Source organism: Urocitellus parryii, chromosome 2, assembly GCF_045843805.1.
Source record: "Urocitellus parryii isolate mUroPar1 chromosome 2, mUroPar1.hap1, whole genome shotgun sequence".
NCBI classification, from domain to species: Eukaryota; Metazoa; Chordata; class Mammalia; order Rodentia; family Sciuridae; genus Urocitellus; species Urocitellus parryii.
In genome coordinates, this window is record NC_135532.1 from 83,072,579 (window position 1) to 83,099,301 (window position 26,723).

Genomic DNA, 26,723 nt, shown 5'->3' on the forward strand with positions numbered 1-26,723 from the left:
AATTACAAACGTGGAACACTATTAAAGCAAAAATATAACATGTTTTACTCTTTGAACTAAACAAAAGAAAGATGTACAATCCCTTAGAAACAAAAGGTTTTGAGGCCAAGAGAGGGTTATTAGTATAAAAACAAAACAAACATATCTCACTATACTCTAAATGGAAAAGAAGTGGTCATAATACAACACAAGCCTGTCGGTACATGTTGTAAAACTGCTCTCTATTCACAACTGAGCAGGAACATTGGATTTTTAGCATCAAACTAATATTAGTAGAAAGAAAGAATTAAACTTGTCTATATTTTTTAGAGTGATTTATCACTCACATAAATATTAATACATTGCTGACACAATAAGGCTATTTATTTCTTTGTAGAGTAACATCCATAATTTGATATGGAACAATGGTGGAACTACATCATTATCTGTTACAGCAACATAGTTACAAGTAATATAAAGGCAGTTTTCCAAAACATGACCCACACAGGTCTAGGGCCTAGAAATAATCTAGGAAGACATCCATGGTTAGCAAGTGGGGATAGAGCACCAAAGACTCACAGTTCTCATTAGTACATTGAAGGTACTGGAGGAGAGGCACTAGCTTAATGTTGTTTAAATCAATATTTCCCAAAGATAATCGACAGGACACTTTATTCACAAGATGAGTCATCAATGCACTTCAGAAATGCTAATAAGACACATACATAGTCCATGTCTAATAGCTTAGACCACATTACACACATCCACGTAATCTGTATAGACTATAAAAATTATGAATAATCTCTAGGTTGTTATTTGAATTATACTTTCCTTTTCTCATTGTTTAATTTGGTGGAATAAAATTATTCATGGCAAAGAAACAATTTCTGGAAGCAAGTTTATGGGTGAGCACAATAAAGTCCTCTTCTGTCCTACATGAACGTTACAGCCTCCCTACCATTCTACCTCCCCTCAGTGCTGCTCAGTACCCCTGCCTATGCAGCATCCCACCCTTGGTCTCATCAACTCTGCCTTCTGCACAGTCCTCAAGTCCTTTCTAACCTTCCTTTCCCATGGCTGCTATGCTAGCTCAAACCACCATCAGCTTTGTCAAGGCACATAACAACCCCCAGCAGGTCTCCCCAAAACCACTCTTTACCCTACACACTACAGCCCAAACCAGTTTTTCAAACTGAAAAATATATACCAAGGATTAACAAAGTAGAACGCAAAGTCACCAACCACTTATATCCACCAATCAGTTCAAAACATTAAACATTGCAAGATTTCTCTGGTCCATTCTTTGGCCAGAGGTATGCACTATTTGAGTTCTGTGCTTATTATTCCCTTATATCTATGACAATGGACTACCTAGCTTTGCATGATTTGAACTTTATATAAATGTATTACTTTGATTCCTAAGAAATTCACTTACTTTGCCTTGTGCCTGTTAAGTTCACCATCTATATTCCTTGATTTCTACTATTGTATAGTATTCGACTTGATGAAGATGCCACAAATTATTTCTCCATTTTCCTGTTGATGATCACTTGGGTTCTTCCTCCTCCTTCTTCCCCTCACCCAAAACCAGGCTCCCTTTATTTATTTATTCATTTATTTAGTACTGGGGATTAACCCATGGGGCTCTTTACCACTGAGTCACATCCCAGCACCCCCACCACCTTTATTGTTCTAATTAGTAATATATGACAGCAGAATGCGCTTCAAAGAGTCACACTATAATGCAACCATACATGTGCATGGAGTAATAATGTCTGTCTCATTCCACCATCCTTCGCACCCTCATGCCCCATCCCCTCCCTTCACTCCCCTTTGCCCAACGCAAAGTTCCTTCTGTTAGGAGCCACAGCAAAAATATTGATACAGGCACCTTTGGATTTTATTGACTGCCAGCCAGCAATTCACATTCATATGGTAATTGGACTCATGCTGTCCAGCTGGGCCCATTTTCAGGACTCAGGTTACTCATGTCACTCTTGTAATGGGAGAGTTCCCATTGGTTGGGAAAGGATGGTAGGAGGGTGTTCCGGGGGAAGGGGAAACCCCCCCCCCCCCCCCCCGCTCAGGTAGAACACACACGTGGCTGACCCACCTGTTAGGGGACGCACACGGCCTCTCTCTAAATAAAACTTTGTCTCAGTTTGACTGGCTTGTGTTTTTGTGCCCAACCGGGTTGCAAGATTGCAAGCCCGTGTGCACTGACAGCTCAGCAGGGGATCGCTCAGCAGGGGTGCCGCAGGCAGTGCTCGGCAGCAGGAGCGGGACTCAACCGGCCCGGGGCCGGGCAGTTTGCGGCATTTTGGTGGCCCTGTACTGGGAACGCCCAAAACTTAAAGGTGAGTAATATCGCTCGCCCCTAAGGAAAGGCGACAGAATGGGTATTTCTGTTTTGATTTATTCTGCTCTTATTTCAGGCTCTCTAGCCTTACAATTTTTCCAGACGAGTTGGGATAAATGGCTGACTCAAGGTTTGAAGTTATTCGGCCCTGAGAGAGAGAAAATTGACATAATCATTTTCCTCCTCTCCGTTTCTGTTTCATTTTGTTTTGGCTTTCTTCTATCCTATCTTATTGGGTTACGTTACCTTTATAGTAGATTAGAATCTAGTAAAAAACAAACCGAAAAACTGTTAAGTAAATTGTTAGAGGTCCAAGCCATGGCAGAAAACATATTAGGTCAAGCAAAACAAAAGGTCTCTCAAGCTAGTCAGATAGAAGAAAATTTGAACAAGGCAAGCTGAGGGAAAAAACGGTCGTCAGATAGGGAGGCTGCTACTAACTCCGTTCCACCACCAGAGGGCATAGTTCAACCAACAGCTTTACCTGCCTCCATAGATGATGAACGGAATCCTGAGGCGGGACCCCAAAAACTAGCATGCCCTGTAATTGAGCAGGGAGAAGAAAAAGAACGAGTTTACCGTGCCTTAGATTTCAAAATAATAAAACAATTAAAGGAAGCTGTAGCAGCCTACGGCCCGGCCGCTCCCTTCACAGTCAGTATGGTCGAATCTATTACCGGCTGGAACTTAACACCAGCAGATTGGGCTAACGTGTGTAATTCTGTGCTAAATAGAGGACAGTATTTATTATGGAAAATTGCCAATGAGGAATTTTGCAAGGAGACAGCTAGGCAAAATGCAGAAGCAGGTTACCCTGAACGAGGCCTGAAAATGTTACTGGGAAAAGAGGAGTTTCAAGAACAAATGCAACAGCTCAGATATGATCCTGGCGTATACGCTCAAGTCGCTATAAATGCAATTAAGGCATGGAAAACTTTAAAGGGACAAGGGGATTTTCAAGGTCAACTATCTAAGATAATACAAGGAGTTAATGAGCCCTACGCTGACTTTGTAGCTAGACTTATTGAAGCAGCCTCTGAGACATTTGAAAATACAGAACAGGCAATGCCATTTATAAAACAGCTGGCTTACGATCAAGCAAATCGTTGCTGCAAAGAGGTCATTAGACCGTGGAAACAGGAAGATTTAAACACATATATTAAATTATGTAGAGACATTAATGAACAAGGACAAGTCATGGCAGCTGAAGTAAAACAGGCTTTAAGTACCAAGCCAAAAACATGCTATAATTGCAATCAAGAAGGGCATTTTAAAAGAAATTGCCCCATAGGAGGAGGGTTTAACAAAGCTAGGTATCAAAAGAGTAGAATCCCGGGTATTTGCCCACGATGCCATAGAGGGAGACATTGGGCTAATGAATGCCATTCTCAAACCACCATAGAGGGTATTCCGTTATCAAAAAATGGACAAAGACCAAGTGTCTACCCACGATATCGTGGAGAAAGGCATCAGGCCCCGTTGTCAAAAAACGAATTGGAGGGCCCAATGCCCCGGGGCCCAAAACCACAAATATACGGGGTAATGGAGGAACCCAGCAGCACCATCAAGGTGGTGCCCAGGACGCATTATCCATCAGATCCCTCATCAGACAGACTAGAGGGAGCGCAGGGTTGGACATCTGTGCCTCTGCCAGAGCAGTATTAACTCCAGAGATGGGAGTTCAAATCATTCCCACAGGAGTAAAAGGACCTCTTCCCCAGGGAACAGTAGGCTTATTATTAGGACGCAGTTCTTCTACACTTAAAGGGCTTATGATAAGTCCTGGGGTAATTGATCCCGATTATGAGGGTGAAATAAAAATCATAGCTAGTTCTCCAAGAGGTATATCAGTAATTTCATCAGGAGATAGAATAGCACAGTTATTAATAATACCAAGCCTACATGATAAATTTTCCAGTTGTAATGTAGAAAGAGGTTCCAAGGGATTAGGCTCCACAGGTGTAGATTGGGCTATGCTATCTTTAAATTTAGATTCTCGCCCTATGCTAAAATTAAATATTCAAGGGCATGATTTTAATGGACTGCTGGACACAGGCGCTGACCTCAGCATCATATCTCGCCAGGAATGGCCTAAACATTGGCCATTACAGCAAGCGACCCAAACGCTTAGAGGCCTAGGAGTGGCAACTAATCCCCATAGAAGTGCAATGGTATTAGATTGGAGGGATCCTGAAGGATGTGAAGGAACTATACAGCCCTATGTATTGGACCATCTCCCCATAAATTTATGGGGACGAGACGTCCTAGATCAATTAGGATTGACATTAACAAATAACGTCAATCCTAACGCGCCCACTACTAGGGCAAAACAAGGCTTTAGAAAAGAAAAGAGATTAAGAGATCAAGAACAAGATATAACAGCACCAATTCAAGTAGATCAAGAGATAGATAAACATGGATTGGGTTTTCAAAAAGGGCCACTGAGACAATCAAAATTACTTGGAAATCAGAAAGACCAGTGTGGGTTCCTCAGTGGCCCCTAACTAAAGAAAAGATACAAGTAGCCCATGATCTGGTCAAACAGCAATTAGCGGAAGGACATATACAACCTTCCGTATCTCCCCATAATACTCCCATTTTTGTTATTAAAAAGAAATCTGGTAAATGGAGATTATTACAAGATTTAAGAGCCATTAATAATGAGATGGTTATTATGGGACCTGCTCAATCAGGGATTCCCCAACTGTCTGCTTTACCAAAAACGTGGCATGTTCTAGCTATAGATATTAAAGATTGTTTCTTCTCAATTCCAATTCACCCCGAGGATAGTCCACATTTTGCATTTACTATCCCTGCACTGAATCATGAAGGTCCTGATCAGAGATATGAATGGAAAGTACTCCCTCAAGGGATGGCTAACAGCCCAACTTTGTGCCAAATTTATGTTGATAAAGCAATCCAGCCACTTAGAATTCAAAACCCTGAACTACAGATATTTCACTATATGGATGATGTGTTAATGGCACATAAAGATAAAAACACATTGCTAGAATGTTATGCCACGCTTACAAACTTATTAAAAAATTATAATCTAGAGATAGCAATAGATAAAGTACAATTAAATCTTCCAATTAATTATTTAGGAGTTCTATTATCCTCAACCATGGTCCGTCCACCAAAAATTCAAATACGAGTAGATCAACTCAAATCACTTAATGACTTTCAAAAGTTATTGGGAGATATAAATTGGATAAGGCCTTATCTAGGCATACCAACAGGAGAATTAGGACCTTTATTTGATATTTTAAAAGGTCCATCAGATCCAAATTCACCCCGCATGTTAACGTCTGAAGCTAGAAAGGCATTAAAAATCATTGAAACATATATGGAAAATATGCATTTGGATAGAATTGATATAAGTTTGCCTTTATTATTTATTGTACTACCGACAAAAAATATTCCTACAGGGGTATTTTGGCAAGAAGGTCCATTATTATGGATACATTTATCTTATTCTCCTAACACTATTCTTACTAGATATCCTGAGGCTGTAGGGCAATTAATACTCAAAGGAATAAAGGCAGCAAAAGGAGTGTTTGGGATTTCTCCCAATAAAATTATTACTCCATATACTATGGATCAAATTGATGAGTTAGCTAATGAGTTAAATACTTGGGCAATAATCATGTGTAAATCTAGTGTTGCATTTGATAATCACTTGCCATCTAATCCTTTGTTGTCCTTTTGGTCTAAGCATCCTGTAGTTTTTCCAAAAATGACAAGAAAAACCCCTATCATAAATGCTCCAAATATATTCACTGATGGGTCAAATAATGGTACAGCAGCAGTAGTTACTCCTGATCAAACTTTTACATTTTTAGTACCCAAACAATCAGCTCAAAAGGTAGAGCTCAATGCAGTATTGCAAGCTTTTATGATGTTCAAAGATTCTACATTTAATTTATTTTCTGATAGTCAGTATGTAGTTAATGCTATCGTATCTCTTGAAGATGCTGGTAGGATTTCTCCTTCCTCTACTGTTTTCTCTTTGTTTTCTGCTATACAAAGTCTAATCTGGGATAGAAAGGATCCATTCTTTATAGGACATATCAGAGCACATACAGGATTGCCTGGAGCCCTTAGTTTGGGTAATGAACTAGCAGATAAATCTACACATGACATACATATTTTCTCCACAATAGAAGAAGCTATAAATTTTCATAAAAGGTTCCATGTCAATGCTAATACTTTACAAAAACGTTTTAAAATAACTAAAGAACAAGCCAGACATATAATAAAACAATGTCAAAATTGTGTGACATTTTTGCCACAAGTTAATCTTGGAGTCAATCCTAGAGGACTGATACCTAACCATATTTGGCAGATGGACGTCACACACTTGCCAGAATTTGGAAAATTAAAATATTTACATGTTACAGTTGATACTTCTTCTGGATTTTTGATGGGCTCCCTTCATCCCGGAGAAAAAACTAAAGATGTTATAGCTCATTGCTTACAAAATTTTGCCACTGTGGGTGTTCCTAAACAGTTAAAAACCGATAACGGTCCTGGTTACATCTCCAAGTCTTTTAAACAATTTTGCTCATCATTTGGCATTACTCATATAACAGGAATCCCATACAACCCACAGGGACAAGGCATAGTTGAAAGAGCTCATCAAACTATAAAAATGTACTTATTAAAGCAAAGGGAGGGAATTAGTAAGGGGTATATATCCCCCAAAGATAAACTTAAAATAACCCTTTTTACTCTAAACTTTCTAAATTTGGATTCATCAGGACTTAGTGCTGCGGAAAGACATATGTATCCGAAAAATGTACATAAGCCTAAGGTACTTTGGAAAGATATTCTAACAGGACAATGGAAAGGTCCGGACCCAGTAATAGTCTGGAGTCGGGGCTCCGTCTGTGTTTTTCCACAGGAGGAACAGCAACCAATTTGGATTCCAGAGAGATTAACTAAAACAATTTCTACAGAAAAAGAAGATGATTTGACTCAAATCCATAACAGCTGATATCCAGAGTTCCAGCCTGGCTATTCTTGCATCTGCGACAGTGATTTACCACGGTGCCTTTTTCAATATCTATTTTATTATTTGCATTTTTCCCACATCATAAAGTTCTATTTTATTTTATTTTATTTTACCTTATTTTTTAAGCTCATACAAACCTAGGTTAATGTTTTTCTGATCAGTTTTATTTTTTTTGACTGTGTTTTATTTATTTATTTTTTTTAACTGTAAAGTTTTTAAACATTGCAATGGAGATTTCACCTAGCTATAGCTACAAGGCCTTTATTTACTATTGTCTTATATGTTCTATGTTATGTATGCTGTTTTGTGTTGTATGTCTGTATGTGTGTATGTCCATATTTCATTTATAAGGAGCGCTCATGTATATATAGATACAAGTATTCAAAAAAAAAAAAAATTTAGTCACGTGACTTATATGGTTTAATTTACTTTAGGTAAACAGCTGTTATTAAATTTTGTTTTTAAAGGTGGTTAACAGATATGTTTGTTTACTTTCACCTTTCCTTTTCATTATATTTCATAATTCTGTTCAGGATAATGTCTCTTTAGCAACATGGCCATAATTCCCATCTCCATCCCAGTGCCGGTGAAGACTAAGACCAAACTACAACTTTTATGATAGCTATCACTATAAACTGTATAAATTGATACATCAATCAAAATAACTCAATAAGACTGCTCAATCAAGGACTTAATTTACTTTGGGAGGAAATGGACATATTGATAGACTCCTCCAATTTGAACTGCTCAATCAAGGACTTAATTTACCTTGGGAGGAAATGGACATATTGATAGACTCCTCCACTTTGAACTGCTTACACAACTTGTCTGGACTATGTATCACCTATATACATTGTGTTCTATTTGTTGTTACAGCGAACTGGTAGTGCTAAATATCTTAGCCGATGTGTCACCAGTGTTTCCATAGGAGCCGTCAATTGGCTTGGTGTCGTGGCAATTCTGCGTCTTTCTCCCTTCTGCTAGTGATGGTCTAAATTTGGGGGCCAACAGAGGTGAGGCAAGAACCTCACCCCCCCACTGGCACCAAGGTTAAATTTGGGGGCCAACAGAGGTGAGGCAAGAACCTCACCCCCCCACTGGTGCATAGGCCTATTACACAGGTATGGCTATATACTGGACCGGTAGTCAGTGACGGGTATGATTCGGTTACAGTGGTATCAACCTAAGCCAGGAGACTGACGCAATAAGGTCAGTTTTCCCATGACGGGTAAGAACCATATGTGAATTGGACATACCTAACAGGCACGGTCCCTAGCCACATTTGCCTGTTGTTTATTTAAACAGTAGGGGGCAGATGTTAGGAGCCACAGCAAAAATATTGATACAGGCACCTTTGGATTTTATTGACTGCCAGCCAGCAATTCACATTCATATGGTAATTGGACTCATGCTGTCCAGCTGGGCCCATTTTCAGGACTCAGGTTACTCATGTCACTCTTGTAATGGGAGAGTTCCCATTGGTTGGGAAAGGATGGTAGGAGGGTGTTCCGGGGGAAGGGGAAACCCCGGGGAAACCCCCCCCCCCCCCCCCCCCCCCCCCCCGCTCAGGTAGAACACACACGTGGCGGACCCACCTGTTAGGGGACGCACACGGCCTCTCTCTAAATAAAACTTTGTCTCAGTTTGACTGGCTTGTGTTTTTGTGCCCAACCGGGTTGCAAGATTGCAAGCCCGTGTGCACTGACAGCTCAGCAGGGGATCGCTCAGCAGGGGTGCCGCAGGCAGTGCTCGGCAGCAGGAGCGGGACTCAACCGGCCCGGGGCCGGGCAGTTTGCGGCATCCTTCATTCTTCCTTAGCTGTCCACCCCATTATAAATCAGCATCCACATATCAGAGAAAACATTTGGTCTTTGGTTTTTTTAGGATCGGCTTATTTCACTTAGCATGATATTCTCCAACTCCATCCATTTACCTACAAATGCCATAATTTCATTCTTTTTTAAGGCTGAATAAAATTCCATTTTATATATATCACATTTCCTTTATCCATTCATTTATTGAAGAGCCTCTAGGGTTGGTTCCTTTTTATTTTTTATTTTGAGACAGGGTCTTGCTAAGTTGTAGGTCCTCACTAAGTTGCTGAGGCTGAGGCTGGCCTCAAACATTCGATTCTCTTGCCTCAGCCTCCCAAGTAACTAGGATTACCTGGGCATGCACCACTGCCCCTGGCCTCCCCCTTTTTTTAAAAAAGAGTTTTTACAAATTCTTATAAACCTTCCTATTTTTAACACAGAGTACAGAAAATATATCTGGCAGAAAAAGTACAATACATTATATAAATAGGAGTTTCACTGGACCATAGGGTATGTCCATATTCAATGTAAAAAGATAATGTCAAATTGTTGTCCAAAGTGGTTGTGCCAATTTGCACTTGAACTTGCAGTGTGTAAGACTTCCTGTGACTCAATATCCTTGCCAACATTTGGTTATTTTCAACCATTTTATTTTTTTCCAAACTGGTAAGAGTAAAATCATATTATAAGGTGTTTGTAAGTAGCATTCCTTGATTAATACTGAGATCATTTTGTGTGATTTATTGTGTATCCAAGTTGTTTGCCCAAAGTACTTTTAAAATACTCTTTGCCAAGATGGCAATTGAAAATTTTAAAAATAAAAAACATGGAAAAAATATGTGTTGAATACATACTGAAATATCTGCTTCCACTTTCTACTTCCATTTCAGTTTTAAAATATTTTTGATGCATAGATTTTCATATTTTAATATTATATTTAACTTGTACTTTTAAATTTCAACATAAATTTGACAATTATTTGCTTTATGATTAGCACCTTTTATAGAAGATGACTTTGAGTATAAAAAAATACTATATTAAAGATATTTTTTCATACTATTTTGTAGAAATTGAGAATTTTACTTCCTACATTTGGGTCTTTAGCCCATTTTACTTTTTATATTGCATGGGAGACAGATATCCAGTTTTCATGTTTTCTATAAGTACCTGCAATTTCTACAGCACCATTTTAAAACTGGAGGAGGGTGGTGTTGATAATCCTTCTGAGCCCACATATCCAAGCTGTCAACCCAGCTTGTAGTCAAGAATGGAAAATGTATTGAGTCTGCTTTTGGGCTCTTGCATCTATTCCACTATGCATCCTCACAGCAGTATTACCCTATCTAAATTCCTATGACAGTCTTTGGCTTTTGTTGCTATTGCTTCTTTATGGTTTTATTTATTTATCTATTTTGCAGTGCCAGGGATGAAACTGTGAGACTTTCACATGCTTGACAGGTGCTCTACCACTGAGCTATACCCCAGCCCCTGTAACTATCTAAATCCCAAATGGGCAAGTTAAACAACTTGTGGTTCTTCAAAATTGTCCTGGCCACTGCTCTTCTGTATAAAATTACATAATTAGCTTGATAGGTTCAAAGAAACATATAGAGAATGACATTATAATATTAAATGCTTAGATTATTTGGAGAAAGTGTGACATCTTTTTGAGGTTAAATTTTGCTATCCATAAATGTATAGTTTTTTGTTCAATTATAATTTTGAAAATAGTTCGAGTAAGGTTTTATCATTTTTGACAAAAAGACAATATACTTTTTAAAAAAGATTATTTTGGTAGATATTTTACACTTTTTGTTGCCTTAATGGTATCCATAAAAATTATTTTCAATTTGTCTATCATAGGTAGAGATGGAATTAATTTTAATATATTAATGACATGCAGAAAACTTGCTAACTTCTCTAATTTTAACAACTTACCTGTGGATACTTTTTGTTTTATTTGCAGAAAATCAATTATCTGCAAGTAATGACAGTTTTGTTTCTTCTGACTTCTTACATATTTTGTATTCCTAGTCTTTTTATGAATGTTACATTTAGGAGTTCCAATATACAGCCTGGCTTTATTCTTTATTTTTATGGAAATGTTTGTTATAGGATTAATGAATGAATTGATGAATGAGGAAATGTAAAATTTCTAAGTAGGAAGAGTGCAATATTTGTGCAAATCAAGCAAAGTGTCAGACATTAAAATACATATATGTATATTTGTTTGTGTGTTTGTGTGTGTGTGTATGACACACAGGAAGATTACAAGTTCGAGGCCAGCCTCAGCAACTTAGTGAGATCTTATCTCAAAATACAAAAAATAAAAAGAGCTGTGAATGCAAGTCAGTGCTAAAGCATCCCTGGGTTCAATTCCCAGTACCAAATAAAAGAAAAAGAGCCCCCAAAATACAATACACAAGCTTTAAAATAATGTCTTCTCTAAACATAGCTAAACTTCTCCTAAGGATCTCTTAAAACAACTTACACTAAGATGCTACTGAATGTGAATGTGAGAGATAACCCCAGTGAAGAGATAAACCTTTTTATTTTTCCAAAAGGAATAGGATAAGAAGAGTGGACTTTATATCATCCTTCTTTTTAAGTTAAAAATGACTTATAGATCATTGGTTCAGAATATGATTGCCAGTGTCATTTCATTCTTATATATCAAATGATTTCATAGAAGAAACTTAGATGATAAAGGAAGTTTGGGTTCTATTATAAAAATAGGCATAGCTACATTATCATAAGACTTAAGAATGATAACACATAAATATGTCCAATTTTTATGCTTTATGCTATTGGTTTTAAATAAAAAGGAGTTTGATTTTTTTAAAAAAAGATAAGATAAAGACATGCAGGAGGCAAGCAACTCAGTCACAGATGAAGTTCTGTAGCTTTGGAAAGTGTTATGGTTTGTATGTGAGGTGTCCCTTAAAATCTCACCTGTGAGACAATACAAGAGGGTTCAGAGGGGATATAATCAGGTTGTGATAGCCTTAAACTAATCAATGGATTAATCCCTGATGGGGTTAACTGAGTGGTAACTGGAGGCAGATGAGATGTGGCTGGAGGAGGTAGGGCATTGGTGGTGTGGCTTTGGGCAATATATTTGCTCCTGGCAAGTAGAGATCTCTCTCTCTGCTTTCTGATCATCATGTGAGCCACTTCCCTCTGCCACACTATTCTTCCATGATATCCTGCCTCACCTCCATTCCTGGGGAATGAAGCCTGCTGTCTATGGACTGAGAACTCTGAAAGCCCTAAGTAAACCTTTCCTCCTCTACAATTATTCTAATCATGTCCTTTAGTCACAGCAGCATAAAAGCTGACTAAAACAGAAAGCCTCCCAGATATTTCCTCTTTTTGTTCTTCCTACAATTTCACTACTTATTAGTTATATTGTAACTACATGGAGTTTAACTCCCATCAATTTTTTAAATAAGCAAAGTGGACTATAAAATGAGAGCAAAAATATACAAGTCCAAAAACCCATGAATCAGTAAATATTTTGAAAACAGGAAAAAGCTAGCAGAATCTAGGCAACTGTTATGTTATGTATTCCACGGGTGAATTGTTATATTATTTTTGGCACTCCAATTTCTCACTAATACAGATAATCAAGAGTTCAATAGTTTGCAGTACTAGAACAATAAATTATATGTGAGCAACAATAGGTAGTTAGGAGTAGAGTGGTAGAGCTCATGCTTAGCACTTGAAAGGCACTGGTTTTGATCCCTAGCACTATTAGAAAAATTTTAAAAAAAGATATTTAGAGCTGGGAACAGTGGTAGAAGCCCATAATTCTAGTAATTGAAAAGCTGAAGCAAGAGTTCCAGCCTCAAAATAAAAATAAAAAGGACTGGGGATGCAGCTTAGTAGTAAAGTACTTTTGGGTTCAATATCCAGAAAATAACAAAGAAGTTGTTTAGTATGACTAGCATTTTACATTTAGAGAAGATGATTAAGCTTCTAATAAGAAACTATTGAAAAAGAATATCATACAATTAAATGGTAAAGATAAATTATTCCCATGTCTGAGTGTTAACATTGACAGTTCACTGGACAATTCTAGTTTAGTGATTAACTGAATCTCAGCACAATATATTCTAATATCTAATTCTATAATAAATAAAACAAGTTGACATTCCTTTTGCATTGTGAAGTTTATACAGTACTTTTATATTAGCTCTCTATTAGACTAAGACAGAGGAGATAAACCTAGATTTACTGGTAGCCATCATACCACCTAGTCAGAAAAACCTTTCTGAAAATGCAAAGAACTCAAGAGAAGAACAGAGGGGACAAATGGAAAAAGAAACCTTTCCCAAAATATTACTGGTGACCTAGATCCATTTTGGCTAGAACCAGATACCCTCCTGCACCTCCAGTTACAAGATTCAATAAATTCACTCCTTTGCTTAAGCCAGTATGAGCTCAGTTTCTATTGCTTGGATCACCACCTACAGAAACACCAGCAAAGTCATTCAATAGCACACAAGGGATTAAAATGCTGGACTCACAGTATTTGGAACGTAGGGTAAGCCATAAAATTTCTCCTGTGTTTCCTTGAGGATGTCTGTGGTTGGTTTCCTCAGGGGATGCTCCCCATGGTAGATTTGATCCAGAGTGGCATAAAAGACCTAGATAGATAAAAATATCTATTAGTTTTGATAGTTCACCCTCATATTTAAGATGGGATTGACTAAAGGACCTATCAAGGAAAGAAAACTACAGACCAATATTTCTGATTAACTCAGATGCAAAAATACTAAAACATTAGCAAACTGTGTTCAAAAACATATTAGGAAGATTGAACATCATGACTAAATTGGTTTTATTTCAGAGAGGCAAGGATGGTTTAACATATGAAAATCAATAAATGCAATTCATCACATAAATAGAATTAAGAACAAAAATCACTTAGTCATCTCAATATATGGAGAGAAAGTCTTCAACAATTCAGTACCTATTCCTAAAAAAAAAAAAAAAAGACTGAAAAAACTAGGGATAGAAATAACCTAACTCAACATAATAAAAGCTATATACGAAAAACCCAAACCCAACCTCACAGTAAATAGGGAAAAACTGAAAGCATTTCCTTTAAAATCTGAACAAAACAAGGATGTCCACTCTCATCACTCCTATTTAATATAGTGCTAGAACTTCTAGTCAGAGAAATAAAGCAAGAGAAGGAAATGAAAGAGATAAAAATAGGAAAGGAAGTCAAATGATCACTGTTTGCAGATGATATGATCCTATATGTAGAAGATCCCCCCTGCCTCCCTCCAAAAAAAAATCCACCAAAAGACTGCTAATAAACAAATTTGGCAAAGTAGCCAGATACAAAAATCAACGTCTTTTCTATACACCAATAATAAATCTGTTGAAAAAAATCAATAAAAAATTCCATTCACAATAGCCTTAAAACCACCCTCAAAACCAACCTAGGAATAAATGTAACCAAGGAAGTGAAAGACCTCTACAATAAAAATATAGAACACTGAAAAAAGAACTTGAAGACAAAAGAATATGAAAAGACCTTTCATGTTCATGGAGAGGCAGAATTAATGTTGTTAAAATTGCCATACTACCAAAAACAATATATAGATTCAATGCAGTCCCCATCAAAATACCAATGACATTCTTCACAGAACTAGAAAAAAATGGCCTAAAATTCATTTGGAAGAATCAAAGACCTAGAATAGTCAAAGCAATCTTAAGCCAAAAAACTAATGCTGGAGGCATCACAGTATCTGGTTTCAAATTATACTACAGAGCAATAATAACAAAAACTGCATGATACTGGCATAAAAACAGACACATAGACCAGTGGTACAGAGAAGGAGATACAGAGACAAATCCACATCTATGGTCATCTGATCCTTGACAAAGATGCCAAAAACACACATTGGAGAAAAGACAGCCTTTTTAACATTTAGATGGTGCTGGGAAATATGATTATCAATATGTAGAAGAATGAAACTAGATTCTTATCTCTCACCCCGCACAAAAATCAACTTGAAATGGATCAAAAACCTAGGAATTAGACCAGAAACTATGCAATTCCTAGAAGAAAATGAAGGATCAACACTCTAGCATATAGGCATAGGCAATGACTTTCTCAATAGGACACCTAACACTTAGGAAATAATGCCAAGAGTTAATTAATGGAACAGCATCAAATTAAAAAGCTTCTGCACAGCAAAGGTAAGAATTAAGAATGTAAAGAGATAACCCATGGAATGAGAGAAGAACTTTGCTCACTACTTTTCTGACAGAGGATTAATATCTAGAATATATAAAGAACTCAAAATAACTTAACACCAGAAAATCAAATTACCTAAATAATGAATGGGCAAATAAATGAAACAGAAACTTTTCAAAAGAAGAAATAGAAATAGCCAACAAAAATATGAAAAATGTTCAACATCATTAGCACATTAGCAATTAGGGAAATGAAAATCAAGAGTACACTGAAATTTCATCTTATATCCATCAAAAAATGCAGACAAAAATAAATGCTGGAGAGAATGTGGAGAAAAAAGGAATACTTTTTATACTGTTAGTGGGATTATAATTAGAACAACCACTATGGAAATCAGTATGGAGGTGCCTCAAAAGTCTACGCATAGAACCACCAAATGACCTAGTTATACCACTCCTTGGTATTTATCCTAAAGAATTAAAGTCATCATACTACAATGATACACGTATATATCCATGTTTACAGCAGCATAATTCACAATAGCCAAACTATGAAACTAGTGTAGGCATCTATCAATGGATGAACAGATAAATAAAATGTGGTGTATATACACAATGGAGTTTCACGCAGCCATAAAGAAAATTGAAATTATGCCACGTGCAGGAAAATGGATGGAACTAGAGACCATTTTGTTAAGTGAAATAAGCTAAACTCAGAAGGTCAAAGGTAATATGTTTTCTCTCATATGCAGAAACTAGAGAGGGAAAAAAGAAAAAAAAAAAAAAAGAGGAGGCAGGTGGAATCTCAAGAAAACCAAAGGAAAGGATCCAGGGGATGAGAGGTGGGGAGGGAGGGGTGAAGTACTAGGAAGTGATAGTGGCCAAATTATATTGTTGATATCTTCTGCATGTACAAATACATAAAAATGAATCCCATCATTATGTACAACTAAAATGTATTAATAAAATACGTAAAAGGTTAAAAAAGAAGGGGGTCAACCAAAGATGTCATGACAGAACGAGAATAATAAGTATAAACCATAGTAGAAAATGTTCAGAAATATAAACATATATGAGGGCTGGGGTTGTGGCTCAGCGGTAGAGCACTCGCCTAGCAAGTTCGAAGCCCTGGGTTTGATCCTCAGCACTACATAAAAATAAGTAAATAAAGGCATTATGTCCAACTACAACTAAAAAATAAATATTTAAAAAAATAAACATACATGATTTGAGATACACTCTGTACCACAGTTATGACCATGTCGAAGACTAAAAGAAATGTTCTCAACCTTTTCATGATTAGGGATATTAAAGACTTTTGAAATTTATCCACAAGTATTCTTTATGTGTAATGCTGCAAGTTAAAATTTGTAGCCACAAAAGTGAAACTTTGTCATTATATATGAAATTAGAAATATGAAGAAAAAAAAAGAAGAGTGACAACTTGTGACACCCAAGATCTAACAAATCATGTTTGGTTTCTTTCTAAAATTCAGATAGATCTCAAATAGGAAAAGTTAAATGAACAGAACTGTAGTCTTGTGACTGGAGATGAAGGAACACTAAGTAGGTGGGATGAAGTTGGTAGGCACAGTCATCTAGCACATGGTGAGTACAGGTGTTATAAAGAATCCTGATGCAGCTGTTGGAGTCTGGAGTGAGGGCCACATGAGACTGCACCCCTGGTGTCAGAAGTATGAAGGAAGCAGCTGCCACGTTTGGGCAATTCTGGCTCAATGTGGGGCCAGGAGAGCAGGATCATTCACCTCTGAATAGAGGACATAGGTCATTGAAACATAATAGGAGAATAAAACATCAAAGAAAGTCTGAATATGAACTCTGTGTTTTCAAAGTACTGAAAACTAAATTTTGCATAGAAAATCCAAAGTAAAGATAAAGGGTATTTTTGCTGCCAACATTTCACTTCAATCTTAACATGGTTTGGAATTTACCTGATACAAGAAAGGCGAAAATGCTTTATTTAAAGGAAAAACTTTGACATGCAATTATGCCTCTGATATGTATCTTTCTGATTCAGAAGTGGAATTTGTAGAGAATGTGCAGCTGTTGACTTGAAAGAAGTGAGGATTAGTCTGGATAAAAGAAAAAATTTAAATGACCTCTAGCTTCTGGCTTAATCTAGATATAGCATTATGGTTCTAAATTATAAAGCCAAGTTAAAACCTTCCCTAAAAATATAGACATTTCCTAAATATAAATATTGCTTTCCTCTAACTGGTAATCTAAACATATAGCTAAAAACAGCTCTTTCAATTCTATATTCTATAATGAGTAACAATGAATAATCAAAGAAGCTGAAATTACTCATCTATGTCTTACCTATTCTTCTCAGTAAATTATTAGGAATTAAAACTTAATTATAACCTGAACTGAGGTGGTTTTTGTCTCAATCTAAAGACAAGTCAAAATGTAAGAGTTTCATTTCTTCAATTATGCCTTTAACAAATGATATAAACATAGAATGCCTTTTTTGAACTATAAGTTCAAAATCAGCAAAATAAATGTATAATATTTCATGCTGATTTGCTGATAAATGAAATAATTCCGAAGACATCAGTCAATCTGCCAACCCAGCAGGCTAAAGAAACTTATAGCCATGGAAAAATAAAGAGCCTATTTTAAAATTATGCATGATTTTTAAAAATTCACAATTTAAAAAATACTGTTTATTTCCCCTTAGAAAGCTGATTCACTTCCTTTTCATCTTTGTTTGACTCCATATTATAAGCATAGTGTGAAAAATGGATACGAGTATCTCTACTGGCAAGAATTTCCCCCTCTGTCTCTGGCTAATCTTTTTGGAGAGTGAAAGGAAGGAAAGATTTTTTTCATCTTAAAGGAAGATCATTAGAACAACTGTTCCAAAAAGAAAGCTATAACAGAGACTTTTAGAAAAAGGCAGGTCTCCTCATACATATACCAGTAAATCACAAGTTTTTTGCCAAGTAATATTAATTTTTAAAAATAACTCAGAAATCCTTTTTTAATTATACTGACAAATATAGACATGAAATAACATCAATCAAATATAAATTCATGTCTTTGTCTACTGCATTTTATGTGTGTGTGTACATACACACACACACACACACACACATACACACACACACACACATACACACACATTTCTTCTTTTTCTGAAGTGCTAGGGTTCCAACCCAGGGCCTTGTGTATGCTCTATCATTTGTGCAAATGCTTTTACCAATGAGCTAGACCTCTGGCCCTGAAATATATATTTTAAGGTATAACAAAAATAGAGCTCACTTGTTACCTTCTAAGACTAAATTTTATAAAACTATAAAACAAATAGTGTTTTCACTCTTAAACAGGCAAGTGGATCATTATAAAGTTAATATTGTGTAAGATAAAAGACTAGTGTTTAGGCTGTGGTGACACAACTCTCAAGATCTGATGAAAACAGTAAGAACTCCATAAACAATCTCAGTAGTTACAAATATCTAAACATCTGGTATCATGCAGACCTGGCACACATGGTTCATAAAATTTTTCTTTATTCAGGAACCTGGGAAATTAGTTTTGAATATTATCTAAAATTAACAATAATTACAGTTTAAATTTCCCATCTAAAATCACCAAGTTTAGATAAAGATACCAAATGAGTAAGAATATATACGATTGGGTTTGAGCCCTAACTTGGCTGTTTGAAATGTCTGATTTAGAAGTTTATAGTCCTTCTAGGCTTTGATTTTTCAGTTAAAAATGGAAAAAAACTTATGTAACACCTACCTTGTAAGGACAGTGCAAGGATTGAAGAGTCAATTTTGGCCAACTTCTTTGAACTTAGATGAAAGATGTCTTAGAAGCATAATTATTATAATAAATGTGTAGCACTGGCAAGAATTTAAAGTTCTATATTCATAGGGGATAATGACTCTGGAAAACTTTGGAACAAAGTTGCATACACACCTGAAGTTGCATATCAGCAGCAGCACAAACCTTCTTAGATTCACAGAGACGAGACACCATATTTTTTGGCAATGGCTTAACAAAATAAAAGAAGATATATGTGAGTAAACTGCTTAACAAGTCACTGTATTATGTACGTTTTTGAGTCAGGAAATTTAAAAATAACATTATGTTGAAAACGAAAAACAGAATCTCATTATAGTTTTCAAATAACTTTTAAATATTTTAGTTGATGGCACAGATGAAGACATTCCATTTAATTTCAAACTGTCAAATAAGGGTTTGCACATGAAAAGGCAGGATTAAAGGGAGAAATGATATTGGCACTGATCTTTACAATCTATTTAAAACCCCACAGGGATACTTTTTCTGTTCCTTTGTTTCCATGAGAGTCTGTTCAAGTGCTCTCTTGACTTTTAAGTGCACGAAATAACTGACTATTGGACTAAAAGATTAAAATGTCAAGAAATAATGATAATCCATGATAATCCATGGTGCCAGTAGTATTAAACTTGAATTGATATCCTGACAAATTGGCATGATAATAAATTGGAGATTCTTATTTTTCCAACCTGAAAGAATTATAAAACTTGGACACTCAGTACAAAGCCCCTATATGATGTAAGGCTTTCTCTGTGATACTAATTAGGCCTAATCCTATAACATACACATCCTCTTGGAAATAACTCACTAATGCAGCTGAATAAGTACTTTGCTCAATCTTTAACATCATTAATATTGATGGTTATTGAAGAAAGCTACCACTTTATACTCTACTTACAATCTATTGTAAATTAAGTTAATACAACTATATTTTAAATTTAAGTTAACAGGCCCTTTAAAGAGAAACACTTTATATAAGAGATGGTGGCAGGTGACTCACAGTCTACTTGTCCAATCTATGTTATTGGCCTGTGAATGAGACCGTAGACTCACATGTAGAATGGGAAATCAGCCACTGCCATCTCTATGCCTGGGGCAAAGAACAGGGCCTGGCCCACAGCAGCCACTCAGTAAAGGTTGGCTGAAGGAATGGATGAAGACAATAATCACCATCAGTGATTCACTTCTTAAGTGAAAGTTTGATGGTGGCTCAGACCAAATCTGCAGCCTTTCCTGTTCTCATTCCATTTTATAAGAAAAGCAAACCATGATTCATAATGTGGTTGGGGCGGGCGGCATGGGAGGATTAGATGAACTCTAGATAGGGCAAGGGGGAGAGGAGGGAAAGGGAGGGGACATGGGGGTAGGAAAGAGGGTGGAATGAGGACATCATTACCCTAAGTACATGTATGAAAACATGAGTAGTGTGATTCTACTTTGTATACAACCAGAGACATGAAAAATTGTGCTCTATATGTGTACTATGAATTGTAATGCATTCTGCTGTCATATATAACAAATTAAAATAAAATTTAAAAAGAAAGAAAAGCAAATCAGGAAGAAAAGATGATTTTAGAGTTAAAATACAAACTGAAACAAGTTATGTAGTGTAAATTGTGGTACAGGTCAAAGGCCTGGGGCTTTCTGATACCCATCTGGTATGAAAGAAAAGTTTCCTCAAATGGGGATTTTTTAAAGTCAAGATTTAATTAAGTCACACCTGCCAACTGCTTGTAGCAAAATGTTCAGGTTCTTTAAACCTTACTTTATATGACAGCTTATGTTGACAGGATTCACGCTACACCTAGGAGATATTTCATGCTTTGCAAAGTTTTAATAGTTTTATTTTCACAACACAAGTATGTGTGAAAGGATGACAGTTTCTCATTTAACTAACAGCCATAAAGATCACTGTAAGTGCTACTGCATTAGGCATGAGGGACCAAAAATGGTGAATAATAGAGAGGATACCTGCCCAAGAGCTTCCTGGTTAGTTTCTCCATATAAGCACCTATTTCAATTGCGAACAACAATGAGTGCTAAGAAGGTACAGTGCTTCAGGACAGTATGAGAGCCACCACTGGGGAGATGACATAGAAGTAAAACACTGCAAAATGAAATGAGTGTTAGCTGGACAAGAGACGGATGGGTGGGAGGGAGAAAGAAACATTTTAAGCAGAAGAAATAACGGATTCAAAAGTCAGAAAAGAGCAGGGCTTCTGGAAGAAGGTGGAGAAGAGCCCAGGGAATGAAAGAGGGAGCCCAGATGGATCAATCCATTCAGCAACCCCCAGGCAAGCCAACCAAGAGCCCTGGCTCCACCCTCAGGCATCACTCCATGAGAAACCACTGGGGAATTTTAAGTAAAGACTTTGTGGGGTCAGTTTTGTGTTCTAAAATTTCTCTGGCTACAAAGTAGATGCTGAACAGGATGAAGGCAGGAATGGATTAGGAAAATCCCTTAGAAGACTACAGTTAGCAGACAATGCTTAGCATCTGCACTGATGCTCTCAGTAGCTAAGTTCCCATGAACTGAAGAGGAGGAATGGGGAGAGACAGAAGGTGAGCACACACCACCTGGCCTGTTTTTGGAAGTGGCCGAGAAGTGCACAGGGAGGGAGGGAAGCAGCAGCAGTTGGGAAGGTTGGGCAGAAGGAGAAATTTTTGTTTAAGGTTAGGAAATGCTTACGCTGGCTTAAGAAAAAAAATGCTGATGGCGTTTAGAGGGGACAAAAGCTCAAGCTGTAGAAAGAAGAGCATGAGGTGAGCTCTTGAGAAGGCAGGAAGGAAAGCAGTACAGATGACAGGGAAAAGAATAGCTCAGTGAGAAGAGCAGGTGGGAGGAGACCCAGAAGGTCCCCCTTTGGCATTAACTCTCCCTGAGCCCAGAGGAAGTGGCTGGGAGGGAGTGGGAGTCTGAGGGTTAAAGAGATGAGGCAAAATTGTGCAGGTGTCACACACACCAATCCACTGAAGTGACACCTCTTTGCACTGAGGTGTGTTTTGGCAGAAGCAAGCTGCCCCCACCGAAGGCCCTGATCAGGATACGGGGGCACCAGAGGTGGATAAAGAAAGGGAGAAGTAGAAGGGCAATTGAAAGGCATCCTGTTGAGGCAAAAGTGTGGACCCGGGAGGGGAGGACAGGCAGGCCAGCTGCTTGGCCCACAGCTGCACTTAGCCTGCGTGAAAGGCTCAGCTCTTTGCTCTGTAGACAATTTCCGGAAATGCCAAGTCTTAGCTCTACAAGCCAAAGGCAACATTCCCCTTTCCGTTCCTTTCTGAAGTAGCTCATTTATTTGGAGGCCAACATCCTCAAGGTTCAAACCTTTATAGAAAGGGCAAACATTCCAGTACAGACTCAGTGAGGTTTAAGCCCTTCCCTGCCAGGTTTGCAATAAAACAAAATATGTGAAGAAGAGCACACACAAGCATAAGAACAACTAAAAAAAATTTATCAAAAATTATGTTTTCAAAAAAACCCACATGGGGTTAAATAAAATGTTACTGAGTAAAGGGATATGGGGGCCTGTCTTGTACCTATGATTATTTCAAAGTGTAAAATGTAAAAAACAAACAAATCTAAAAGTTATATATCTAAGACCTACTATATATATTGTAATAAGTACAAAGAACATTTATCAAAAAATATTTTTAAAATGGATAGAAATGAAATCCTAGAATTCAGATAGAATCATTAACTCATCAAACTATATCTTAAATGATACATTTACATGAAGTAAAGTGTAAATTGGATACTAATTCAAGTTGGCTCTAATTCTTAAAATTCTTTTTTTAAAATCTAGTTTGGTTGTTAGTTGGCTGGAATAAATATATCTCAGCTCATGATGCAAGAGTTATATACTTATTCTCTTAGAAAATATTTCCTTTTTAAAATAAAATATAACAAATTTAAAACAAAATCAACTTAAATAACAAACTAATTTTTAGGTTATATGCAAATTTTTAAAAATTACTACTAAATAAACAATATTGACAAGTTAAAAAAATAAGCTTCAATTTAGAATAGTTTCCTGGTCAAATATTATTCTGCAAATTTCACTTTATCAATAAGACATGATAACCAATATTGAAATAATTCAGGCTATAATTCCAAAAGTGGTTATATTCACAGAATAGTGCAGATGTTTCATATTATTGTCTCCTAAATTCAAGATTCTCACATATGATATACTGAAGAAACAGATAATGATCACATCTCAAATTACAGGTAATAAGCAACTAGATATAAATGAAAATACATTTTAAACACTAGAACACTGAAAAATATAGCATTCACTAAAATGAAAATTTGCCAAAGTCTGTGGAATAAATTATGTCATCACATAATCAGTTGCATGTTTTACCAGATTCTACTTCAATCTTGATAATTACCAAGATAGAAAATACCTGCTTCCTGCTTATCTCTAAATTCAAATATAATGACATATAATTGCTTAGTTCTTCTTAGGATCTAGACACTCCCCTACTTGTTAAAGATTTAAAAAAAAAATCCTACTAGCATATTAGGAATGCTGTAAATCAAGAATAAAGCTCATATTAACTAATTATGTTAAAGAATGTACAAAAAAATGTCAGGTCTGGAGAGTTCTTTGGGTCTATTAAGAATGCTGGAAATGATTGGATTTTCTATTGCTACTCATTTGTAAGAAGTCTCCCAGTATTCTATTTTCTCATTTGGAAACAGCCAAACTCCTGACCACAGAAATGGTCACTTTCCATTATCCAGTTATCCAGAAATATTTCCATGACCCCTTCTTACACTTGTCAATGTAGAACTGATACTGTAGTCTGCTTCAAAGCCAACACTTGTCTGGATGTGAAACCTACTACTGTGCTTCACTGCAACATAAAGGAAAGAGTGTAGGTTCTGAAGCCAGACCAAACTAAGCTTGAATCCTGTACAACTTATCAGCTTAGTGGCTTCATGTTGGGCAATTTACTGAACTTCTCTCTAAGCTACATTTCCTCATATGCAAAATGTTAATATTATCTTTTCATGGGATTAGATGAGAATCAAACAAGATAATACATTTTAAAAACTCAGTATGTCAAGTTTAACATAGAGTAGGCGCTAAATAAAAAAAGTTAGCTAATGCTACTTATTATTTCTACCATCTTATAAAATACAATAATATTGACTGACAAACTTAATTTACATTCTACTATTTTGTCGACATATTCTGTAAATGTAGTCTGTTTTAGATTTACAAGTTCTTAGAAGACAGGAATGATAGCTAAATAGTTCTCTTTCTTTAGCACCTAACAGGTTCTAAATAAGAAATGTACTTTTATAGTTTCCTGTTTATATGTTATATTTCTTTTTATTTATAAAATAGCCACATTAATCCCAGTTCTTTTTATTTTGAGACAGGGTCTTGCTAAATTGCAGAGGCTGGCCTCGAATTTGCAATCATCCTGCCTTAGCCCCCTGAGTGGCTGGAAATACAAGCATGCACCTCAGTACCTGGCTAAAATAGCCACATATTTTTAACCAAACTACACAGTTTTTGGGAAAAAAATCTAATTTAATTATATACAGTCAAATATATTTTAATATCTGCCACAAAATCTGGTCATTAACTCATTTTAAAAAAATATTTATTCACTGTAAGTACAACTGATTATCAAACAATGAGTCATTTTTTCATCTGTAGGCTCCAGTTCACATTTTCTAAAAGACTGGTACTACTCAGAAAATGTTATGCTTCTGATGGTATTTTAATCAAATATATTCCATGCAATGGTTCTAGAGTTTGGAGCTGCATAGTTTGAAGAAATGTTGACTATATTTCTTAGATTTGTTTGTAATGTCTTTTTCCCTCCTCAGATTGCATTCAAGGTTTTCTCTTTTTATTTGGTTTCCAGCAATTTGATCACAGTGTATTGTATCTAGGTATATTATTTTTTGTCATTTATCCTGCTTGGTTTCTTGAAGCTTCTTGGATTTCTGGTTTGATTTTTATTATTTTTGGAAAATTATCAGCTACTATTCCTTCAAATAATTCTTCCAACTTGTTCTCTCTTCTCCTTTCTGGAACTCAAGTTGCTATATGTTACACTGGTTGAGATTGTCCCAAGGTTCTTGGATGCTCTGCTTCCTCTTTATCTTTTATTCACCAACTCCTTTTCTCCCTATGTATTTCAATTGGGGTGATTTCTATTGACCTGTCTTTAAATTCAATGCTTTTTTCATCAGCTGTGTCAAGTGTATAGATCTAGATACTGCCACACTTGTTAAAGATTCAAAAGAATCCTACTAATGTATCAAAATGCTACAGATTTCTCATAGGAAGTGATCATATGTGAACTGGGGCTTTATTTCTTGCATTTTCATTTGACTAACTCTCTCATATTCCTTCTCTTCTCCCCATCTTTTTACATATGTTCCTCATCTTAGTCACATTACTTTTTTTTTTTAAGTACAGGGGATAATATCCTTTAAAAGAGTTCTTTCAATACCTGTCCAATAGCTATTTTAATTATCTGCTCTTTTAAATTCTCTAAGACTGATTCTGTTCAATGAGTCATCTTTGAGGGGAGTGTCAGGGTTCTGTGCTGCTCCTGAAGTACCTCCTCTAGGCCTGCACACTCCACCTGGCCTCTCACCCTACTCCCAGTAGTTTTCACAAGCACCTGGTAGAGGTATATAGAAAATAGAGTATGAGTGAGGGCAAATTTCCCCTGTATCAGAGCCCTTGAAAATACCAGACTGATAGCCAGTCTACAATTGGCTTCTAACAATCTGTGTTACCCGATTTTTCTGACCCCTTGTGTGGCAGTCAGATCTATCACTCAGTGTTCTACAGCAGGCAAGCCAATCTGTGTCTCCTTAGATTCAGACAACTATAAGACCTGGTGACCTCAGCTCTCCATGGGTTCAAGAAGAGTTAGGATTTGATCTGTCTTTTTCTGTACTTAGGTTGACAGCTGTGCCCTTCGAACTTTCCACATCCTGGGTGGGTGGGAAAATCCTCATCAGTGTAGATCTTCCTAAGTAATACCATTTTGGGCTTTTAAAAAAGCAAAGGCAAAAAACCTGTATAAAGAGTGAGCCACCCCTTTAAGTCAAGAATTAGACATTAAAAACTATTATGAAGAACTTCCAATGAAGCATTTATGATAAGACAGCATGCTTTAGTACTCTCAAGGAAGGGAGTCAAGGTTTTAGCCAAAAGAAAGTTCACTCAACAAATATTTGCTGACTGACAGTCCATTATGTGACTGATACAGTTGGTAAATGAGTGAACAAAACAGGTAAAAATCCCAGTTCTCAAGGAACTTATATTCTAGCAGACCTTGTTATTTTTCAAAATATTATTGGGGGGAAAAAAAAGCCATTTTTCTTATGCTAGTTCCTATAGGCTCAAGGAACAAAAGAAGAGGATTTAAGCCTCTATTTCCTCTAGGGCTTAACTTTTTGACAGAAAGCATCAAACTTTACTAATTACAATGTTTAAATATGCCAACTCTAATCATTTAAGTTAATTTGTGA

The 26,723-nt window shown here is 36.5% G+C and overlaps 1 protein-coding gene across 1 annotated transcript in view; it reads right to left on the minus strand.

Moving 5' to 3' along the window:
* Positions 1-26,723, minus strand: part of Mipep (mitochondrial intermediate peptidase) — a 146,232-nt gene that overhangs the window by 55,095 nt on the left and 64,414 nt on the right. Inside the window, exons 15-16 of the mRNA XM_026394942.2 lie at positions 19,328-19,402; positions 13,696-13,815 (exon numbers count right to left, since the gene is read on the minus strand). Of these exons, the coding sequence (XP_026250727.1) occupies positions 13,696-13,815; positions 19,328-19,402 (195 nt within the window). The remainder of the gene's footprint in view (positions 1-13,695; positions 13,816-19,327; positions 19,403-26,723) is intronic.